The sequence below is a fragment of the Oreochromis aureus genome, linkage group 7 (assembly GCF_013358895.1).
Source record: "Oreochromis aureus strain Israel breed Guangdong linkage group 7, ZZ_aureus, whole genome shotgun sequence".
Classification (NCBI taxonomy): domain Eukaryota; kingdom Metazoa; phylum Chordata; class Actinopteri; order Cichliformes; family Cichlidae; genus Oreochromis; species Oreochromis aureus.
The window spans coordinates 40,937,157-40,946,897 of record NC_052948.1 but is presented as its reverse complement, the minus strand read 5'-3'; the positions used below and the strand labels follow the sequence as shown (position 1 = coordinate 40,946,897).

The window sequence follows — 9,741 nt, the reverse complement described above, 5'->3', positions numbered from 1 at the left end:
AAATGAGTGGCCAACGAGTCACAGTGGAATAAAAAAAAATTGATTGGAATTATGAATGCAGAAAAGTAATATCAGGTTTGGGATCCACCATGCATTACCATCTGCAAAGTGTCTGATTGGCAGTGGCATGACAATGATCCCAAACACACCGCTAATTCAGTAAAATTGTACCTGGATAAAAAACACATAACAGAACACTGTGAGTCATGGATTGGACTCCCCAGAGCACAGACCTCAGCTCTTTTCATGTATGTTTGCACACGTTTCGGTAAATTGCCGCACCTTTTTCCCAACACTGGGGTCACTGAAGGCTTTTTCACAGTACTTTATATATGCGCAAGGAAAAACTCTTTATGCGTTACACTGTGGTAATAAATAGTCTTGGGGTTTTTTTTCATTTGCACCATCCTCCATCTGTAACCAGGTGTTCCAGCTCTGGAAAAGCAGACTCGTGAAATAAGTGACCTTGTCTCTTATGGCCAACATCATCAGGACTGTGCCATAGAGATGGTCCACTAATGCACATTAATCCTCCAACACAATGACCTCAATCCCTTAAATCTGTCAACAGGGAAGCTGATGCTCCAGATTACAGATCCAGCTGTAATGATACTAAGGAACTCCTGTCTCGTTTGAAAATTCACACGCAATTTATGATTTACAAACTTCATTATATGCAGTAGTAACGGCTGCTGTGCGTATGGATCTCAATGGATTACTGCCAGTATAATGTGGCTGGGATTATACTTTATAATGCTGTTTTCCAACCACTCCTTTTTCAGTAAAATCTTGTATGAAGAGTATGAGTAACTGAAATCCTCTCTCAAAACTGTAATAAAGCCAAACATTTCACGCTGACATCATCTAAATGGCATTTAGTTTATATGTAGGAGACCGAGATTGGATGAATCTGACAGCAAAAAGGTTTCCAAAAAGCCACAGCATTTCAGTGGAAAAGCGTGGTGAGACATATTTTGTTATTGTTGTCACACAAACTGTGCAGCTTTTATATCTTAATCAGTTCTGTGTCTGAACTTTTGAGTTCAGAATTCTCTGTCCTGTTTGATACAGAAGGTCCACAATCAAAGATGCTGGGCCATGATGCAGCGCAGAGACAGCTTTAAATCACCGCTTATCTCTGTTTGTTTACTTTTTCTACTGTTGCTGGACAGATAAATCGACTGGAAAGGAGAGACGGGTTGTGCACATACAAAAACGCTGGGCCTGTAGGTAGAGAATTTGGGAGAAAGTTATTAAAATTGCTTTTATCAACACTCTAAATCCACCCGATGCTGTTGTGCAGCAGGGAGTGACAATGTGCGCCGTCATATCCAAAGCTGGCAATTCCTGAGGTGCGTGGCATCAGATTATCTGGGCTTCTTTAAGCTTGCGAGGTTGTTTATGCATCACAGTTACAGAATGCAATTTTAAAAAGGTGTAGCTGTGGTCACCTCAGAGACACAGGGAGGGGGGGCTGGAGAAAAAGAGACAAATGAGCCATGAGATATAATATGCAAGCCTGAACCATTGATAAAATACCTGGAATTCTTTGGGGACACAGTCAGGCTACACAGAATGAGAATCCGTTTTTTTCTGCTGAGTTTTTACATCCTTTCAGTGTACAAGTCATTTTATACAGCAGGACAAAATCCCAGTATTGGCAGGCACAACAAATACATTGCTGTCAGAGTGACATTTCCATGATAAAATCAACCTTAAATGACATTCAGCTGTGATTAAACATAATCAAATCCCACGGATTCCTACTAAAGCTTTAGCCTGTAATCCAAACCATTCACTGTAGTTTCCTATGAATCGCTTTACTATTTAAAAAAAAAAAACAGTAGCTGAATTAAATCCATTTTCAATTATAAAAAGAATCAATCTATTTTCTCTTTATTGATAGAATCTTGCAGGAAATACACATCACATTTTGGTTTTAAAAAAGCAGGATGTCACAGAGAAAAAAAGGCATTTTTTTTTTTCATTCACACATGAAAAATCTTACAGTTGAATGAATATGTGCACTGTGAGAGCAGACCAAGATTACACGTTTTTTACAATTTGTAGAAGCAGGCCCCCAGGAGAAGCCCGAAGCCCAAGGTATCTCTGTTTAAAAAAAAATTCAGGAACAATGTCCATCTCAAACTCTGCACAGACTATTTGCATAGCCTGCATTTGATTTGAATAAATATCTGGCGGAGACTGTAGTGACAGATTGCTCAAAATAACTTGATAAATGTTGCATATTCTCTGACAAATTGCACAGAGTCCTCAGGTATTCTCTAGAGGAGTCCTACAAAAAGTACAAAAGGCTGGAAAAGAATAGAATTACTAACAAGAAACAGTCCCTCCTGTACTGGTTTTTACCCTGAACTGAGCAATATCTGGAGCGGTTTCTGCAGGAGCAACAGAACTGTTGAAAAGTAAGAGGAGATGAAAATGCAGTTGTCTTGAATTTGAAATGTGGAAATAAGTAACATAGCATAGACAGTGTTTGTTAATATTTACAGAAATAAATCAGAGCCTATAGGTTTCTTTTATCAGAGGATAAACATGCAAATTTCTTTTAGTCTTACTAATAAACATCACTTCATCTTCATGTGCACAGGTTTGCAGTGGGCACACGTTATATAGAAAATGTCATTCATGTAATCACATATACATCCTTTTCCCTTTTTTTTAAAGAAAAATTAAAGACTTTGTTTTCCTTTTATACATCCTTTACACATACACACACCTAAACAAACTCACTGGGGTTCTCCTAGAGGTTTGACTACAGGCCATGGCATGTCAGGTAAAGGTGTTTGAGGTTCAGCGGGGGCCTGCTGTTGCTTTTGCTTCTGCTGGTTGGCCCAGTCTAACTCAACACCGTTCTTCTTTAGCGCAGCCAAGTGCTTGATGTCCAGCGTGGTGAAGGTGGTGAACTGGACCTGGTTTCTCTTACTGGTGGGGGAATGAAGAGGCTCACTGCGGTGTGGCCTCGCCAGTAGGGTAGCTGAACGATTTGCCATGGGGTCGATTGCCTTTCCTTGAAACTGCTGGTGCTGAGAGCTGTTCCTGCTTCGTCCTAGGGTCGCAGTTCTTTCTGGGACAGCCGCGGCGCTCACTGTAGGCAGATTGCCTTCCAGGCTGCGATGACCCATGGAATCTATTGAGTGGCGGGACTCCAGAGGGCAATGAGGCTCACGTTTTAGTGTGGACGCTTGAGCCGGGGCACCTGAGGCAGGAGCACTGTGATTGCTGTTCCCAAGCCAAACCCAGTCGTGTTTGTGATCCTTTGTGTCTCCACTGGGGGCTGTGCCTGCCTGTATGGGGGTCTTTTGCTTCCTGAAACAGAGACTATAAGAAGCACAATTGAGCAGAAAAGCCAAGATGGCAACGCAGGAGACCCCCACCAAGGCATACATGCCAATTTCCATGTCAGTCATAGCTTTGAATGTCCTAATGAGGTCACTCTCAATTACTTTGGGAATTTTAGATTTAGGAGGCTCCTTTTCGGGTCTAACTTCTACTATAGGAGTATCATTGTCAGGAGAGGCATCGGGGTTGTCAAGCATGTTTCCATAGCTTTTCCCAGGCCCTTCCGCTTTACGGACAACACCCACTGTTGCTATGGGTTTGGCAGTGCTAAGTTGTGTATTTAAGTTTAATTCCTTTATTCTTGTAGGAGAAGCTGTGGTAGTAACAGTATAGGTGGAACCCTTTGGCACTTTGGTTGTCTTTCCGATCCAGACAACATGCGCCTGTGGATTCCTAGTAGAAAATGTCGTTGGAGTGGTAGTTTTTGCCAGAATAGACTCTTGCTGATCAGATATGTTGGCCCTGTTGAGCTGTTTATCCATCTCTGTGGCAGCAGTACTTGTTTTGCCCATCACTTTTGATGCACTGCCATTTAAATCCTTATTTCTGTCAGTGCTTCCTTTCCCTTCTCTTGCTACACTTCTGCTACTACTCTGTAAGTTGATCTTGAGAAGCCCCGAGCCCACTGCCAGCTTGCTCTTCCTTTTAGATTTTTGGCATTCCTCACAGATCCTCAGCTCCACTCTCACTGGCGCCCCCTGGCCTTCGCCTTCACCCTCTGCTACTACAAATGCTGACTGTGGAGTGCGGCGTATTGTGGCCACCCGCTCGTCTGGGGTAGAAACAGTCAGAGAGTAGATACTGCGGTCAAACAGGTCCAGTGGAGCAACTGCCCCATCGCTGAAAGAAACCCAACAGCTGACCAATGCTTCCTATGAAAGAAAGAAAAAAGGTTATATGTAGAAAATCAGGTCAGAATACCGGTGGTAAATCAATACCTCCCTTGGGCTATAGTCTCATTATTGTTAATAACACTAAACTGCCTATGCCAATCCCTTTAAAGTATATAATATCAATGTTAATCTCTTCATAGTAAATGCCAGTAAGTAGTTTATCTAAAGTTATCCACTCTGGTTGAATTGCATTTCATACCATAAAGATATTATGAGAGTCTTATAAACGTCCTTCAAAAAGAAACCCAAAAAAGAAAAATTAATTAACATGGGTCACATTAAGAACAGAATTGGCCAGTCAAATTACATTAATGCACAGTGACCTATTTCCTGTAGCTAATGTGAGTTACTGACCTAACCTATATTTTGGATTTGAATACATTATGAATGGCCTTAAGCAAAACATTAACACCCCGCCATCACAGACACAATTGGCTGGTCATGGGCACTGGCATGGTTCTAATAGTTTGTTATTGACGGGGCAGATCAGTAACAGTCACTGTGTACTGGAGGTAAAGTGAGTTGTCGTTCCAGCAGCTATGGACCGCCTAATTGCTGCCCCATGCCTGCGACAGGGAGCTGGTTTAAAATGGGCAGGCTGCCATGGCTAAATGTGTGAGTGAGCTTTTAAAATGATCATCTATGCACCCTGTCTGCCTCTCCCGCTCTTTCACACAGCATGGTGGCTGGAGATGATGGTCGAGGCTGTGAACACAAAGAACTCGCATTCAAAGAGGCAAGGAGAAAACACAAATATTATTAAACCCCTGAGGTCACTGGTATGGGAATCTGCTCTGCTGCGGCAGTACTTTTAATTCAAGTTCTTTCTGTAGGAGGCCATTATATCTGTGTTGCAAGATGAATATTTAGGATATGTTAGTAACGCGCTACTTTATTATGGCAAGTTCAAGTGTAATTTTAAGGGCTGTCTCAAAAGGTTTTCAATGAGAAACATGTTTTTTATGTTGTTTATACTACCTCTGCTCCTTGTGTGCAGGAACAGCTGAACCCTAACTGGAAACACACTTAAATGAATGCTGAACAGTGCATTTATGACCCAAGGCATTTCTCTTGTTGCACTTTTGTTTGCAATCCTTGAAATTCAGACTGCGATTAAAGAAGCTGAAAACCTTCATGATATATGAGAAAGCCAACCTGCAATGCTCTCACACTGGGATGTTTCAGACTATAACAAACCACAAAGGTTTTTCTTCTTCTTCTTCTTCTTCTGGCTTCTCCCTTTAGGTGTCACCACAGTAAATCATCTACCCCTGTCTCTGTCCAAAGCCCCAATCTCAACCCTATTGAACATTTGCGGATTACACTTAAAACCGAGGTCTGTTCCAAATCTGCCAAGAAGGACGGTCAAATATGCAGACAGAATTATGCCAGCAGCTTTTTAATGGCTACCAAAAGCATGCAGCAGGTGTAACCTGCTGAGAGGCATCTTACCAATTATTAGTGGAGGTATAAGTATATATTTGAGCCTGTATGTGTACTTTTAGCCATGTCTGGATTAGAGAAAATCTAAAATAACATCAAACTTGTGCACTTAATTCTTGTTTTATTAAAGTCACTAAAGACATGTGCTGTTTAATCATTCCATCCTGGAAAAAAAAAACGTTCAAAGAACACATCAAAACCAAAATCACCATGACATTCATTCCCATAATCATTATATGCAAATTTCTGAAAACAACTGTATAACAGACAAATGACTTGTAGTGTATGAGGACTTGTTTTCAAATGAAAAAGTGGAACTTTTTAACTTTAGTTAGACTTTTTAAATCTGCTAAGAGTACAACAAACAATGTTGGACTACAGAGACAAGTCTGTGAATGCAATGATGTTATTTATGCTCTTGCTTTATTATGCATGCATCTGAATAACTGTTTCCAGGCTGGTGTCACTAATAAAAGGAGGGAATTTGTCAGTGGAGCTTGGTGATGAATGCCAGGAGGCTACTTGTTAAATGTCTACACCTTCACAGAACAACGACAGAAAGATGTTTTATGACAAAGGCTTACAAAGTTAAGAAAAAGAAGGGAAAAAAAGAACAGACTGTGCACTCTCACCTTCAACATTTAAACACACAAAATCTGCAAATTCTGAGTTCCCGTCTGTGATCTTAGCTAAGATGTCTTATGATATCCTGCCTATGGGGACAAGGCTGATAGACACTTCCACAGCAGTAGATCAGAATTTTCAAAGATGCAATTTTAAAGGAAAGTTCATATCAGGGATTCTCAACTTGTTTTTTTCTAGGGGCACTCTAGCACAATGAGGCTGATTATGATAAACAATATTATTTATCAGATAAAAATGAAAACGGCAGCATAAAGGCACTCACTCATCTTTGATGGATGGATGGATGGATGGATGGATGGATGGATGGATGAAAATGCAAAAGGAAAAACAACTGCTACATACACATGATCAGATGGATAGATAAATGGATGGATGTTTGAGTGGAGTGTTTTGGTGTATTTTCTATCAGTTATCAGTTCAATTTTAGAATACATTTCATGCTCACTTGGTAGATCTACTAAAAAAAATGTGATTGAGTGTCATATGATCAAGCAGTCATTCTGTTTTCCCAGTGAAACTTTTGCAGTGAGGCTAAAAATGAATAACTCTCAAATTAACATGCATGAAAAATTCTATTTTCATGCCTGTTAAGTACCATCATGAACAAATGAGATGTGCTTTAAACTTGCATGCTTTTGTGTGCAACAATTTTCCAGCTGCTCACCTGTTTGCGCTGCACGATCGTCTCCTTAGTGGTTGCCGTGGCAACAATAGCCCTGTTGCTCCCTGGACTGAGCTGCAGGGACAGAGAGAGCCCAGACACCAACTGCACCCCGAGCTGTGTCACACTCACTTTATCATCCACCACCCTGATGCTCGTCTCAGCCAGGACCGCTGACGTCAAAGGGGACAGCACCTGCAACAAGTTCATCCTTCTTCCAGCTAAAGATGGATATTGCACAATGCTCACACCACACTCACACACACACACAGTAAATGACTCACCTGTACAGTGGTAGTGCCCACAGCCCTTCCTTGCAGCACCACCCCGTCCTGCACCCTAGCTATATCCGGATCTGCTACATTTAGAGAATAGCGTACAAGGTTGGTCACATCTATCTGCCAGTCAAAACAAAGAGGGAAAAAAAGGTTAAGCACGGTGTGGCAAAAGGTCAGGTGACTTTTAATCAAAGTTAGCACAAGCATATAGAGAAAACCTATCATCCTCTTCTTTTGAAATGTGACAGTGTATAATTACTATGACTTCCCTATACTTACAAAGCATGAAACTGAAGAATGGGCATGTCAAGCCTTATAAAACCTGCTGACAAGTGAGCTTTATTTGGAAATGTTAAAATGCTTGTACCTGCCAATCAGAACCCAGAAAGTATTCAACTGTTTTTTCCCCAGTTAGCGGGTCTGGCAGTGCCTCAGTGTCAGGCTGGGCTACAAAGGGTGTGAGCACCCTTACTGTAGAGTGCTGATACTGTAGCATGCAACCCCTGCCTTTCCTCATCTCCTCCTCTTCTTCACTGTCCCATGTAGACCTGACACAAAAAAAGCATAGGAACACAATGAGCTACACGTTTCTTACAGACAGGTGGATATAAAAGTATATTGCCTGTTTTAATATGTTTAAATATATACAGTAGTAGACACTAAGCACAGGTTATCAGAATGACTGTAAGCTTTATAAATATAAATGTGTTGCAGTTAAGAGTGGAGAAATTATACCAACAAAGCCAGACTTGCTATCTCTACCTGCTTCCAGTGGTGTACATACAACTGACACAAAAAAAATCATTTATTTATTCTTTAACAATAAGTACTGGTAAGCTGAAGAAAAATATTGAAGACCAGCAGTGAAGCTGTTGCTACTATAGAGGCACAACGCATGCTGAGTGACCTTTTCCGCTAAATGAATTGAAGTTAAATTAAACAGGATCCCACGGCTGAGTGGTTTGTTTATGGGTGATAGAGGTTAAGCTGTGAACCATCCTCAAACCCCTCAGCAATGATCATATAATTATCATACACGCAGCTGGTCTGCCACACACTGCACCACAGGTGTGCTGGAGGGTTGGAGAATATGTTTTTACACTGCAGGCGCAAAGTTCCTGTCAAGAGCTACAGTCCCAATAAACATCATTATTATATAGCCTAAGGTGAGAGCTTAACGTGATGGAAATGCTGCTTAAATCAGCGTGACTCAACACCAGACAGCAAAGTTACTTTAAATCTTGTTCATGAAAATGATCAGCATCTTGCTGGCCTTCCATATGCAGGGAATGAACAGGACTTATTTTTTGCTCCATCAAATACTTGTACTAGTTCTGTTCAGAACTTTTGAGTCACCCCTCATTTCTTTATATTTTGCTTTCACTTTTTAAAAGAGGTCATGAGCAATATTTCTCTGGGCTTTCTGGAAGTCTTTCAGAGTTTTTTGGACATTGGCTGCTTTTTCACTTCTTCTCCATCCAGTTCTTGCACTTTATAATACTGGCCTATGAATCATTCACCCTAAAAAAGGCAAACACCTCACAGGATGAACCAGGGTTGTGTCTGCACATTAAAACTAAAAGTTAGTAAAGAAATTGTTTTAAATTATGTCCTTAGGCACTTTGTTACTAGCTGCCTATCACAAAATACATTATTTGTTCCCATTTCTTTTGTTTAATCTAAAAAAATGTCAAAGATAACACAGTTTAATAGGCATTAAAATAATATTTTTGCACCAAACAGGTGATTCCCAAAGAACTATAAACCAAAAACTTGGCATATCACAAGATGGGTGAGCAGTGGACAAGTGTAGAACAAAAGAATAAGTGACATCCGTGAAAAACTACCTACAAGAAATAAACAGTATCTGAAAATCACGTCTACCAAAGACCTGAAACAAGGCCTGAGAAATGCATCTGGCCCTTCAGCAGATCCATCTACTATTTACTGAGTCTTTCAATCTTTCATGAAGCCATTCTCAAAGGAAACAGAGAGAAAAGGCTGAGTAAACTTTATTTATACAGCACCGTTCACAGGTCAAAAACTACAAAGTGCTTTACAATAAAAACAGGCATAAGAAACACAGAAGATAAAAAAACATAAAACAGCATATATATATAACATCACACAACCTAAAACAAGTTAAGAGCCAGTCTGAATAAATGAGTTTTCAGCTGCTTCTTAAAAGAATCAGCAGAATCAAGACAGCACAAACAGAGGGAGGGAATTCCACAATCGGGGACCCACAACTCTAAAGGATTTATCCCCTCTAGTCTTAAAATGAGTTTGTGGGATTGTTAACAGCCTTAGACTGAAAGATCTCAGACTGCGAGAAGAGGTGTAGGGTTCTAGAAAGTCAGAAATATAGGCTGGGACTTGACCACGCAGGGCTCTTTCATGAGTTGGTTAAAAGCCTAACAGCAGCATTCTGTACCAACTGGAGACGGTCAAGATCCGC

At 40.7% G+C, this 9,741-nt stretch overlaps 1 protein-coding gene across 1 annotated transcript in view; it reads right to left on the bottom strand.

Moving 5' to 3' along the window:
* Nucleotides 1-1,918: 1,918 nt before the first annotated feature.
* Nucleotides 1,919-9,741, bottom strand: part of si:dkey-1d7.3 (transmembrane protein 132D) — a 35,505-nt gene continuing 27,682 nt past the window's right edge. Inside the window, exons 7-10 of the mRNA XM_039614199.1 lie at nucleotides 7,651-7,831; nucleotides 7,290-7,403; nucleotides 7,009-7,200; nucleotides 1,919-4,235 (exon numbers count right to left, since the gene is read on the bottom strand). Of these exons, the coding sequence (XP_039470133.1) occupies nucleotides 2,751-4,235; nucleotides 7,009-7,200; nucleotides 7,290-7,403; nucleotides 7,651-7,831 (1,972 nt within the window). The 3' untranslated portion in view covers nucleotides 1,919-2,750. The remainder of the gene's footprint in view (nucleotides 4,236-7,008; nucleotides 7,201-7,289; nucleotides 7,404-7,650; nucleotides 7,832-9,741) is intronic.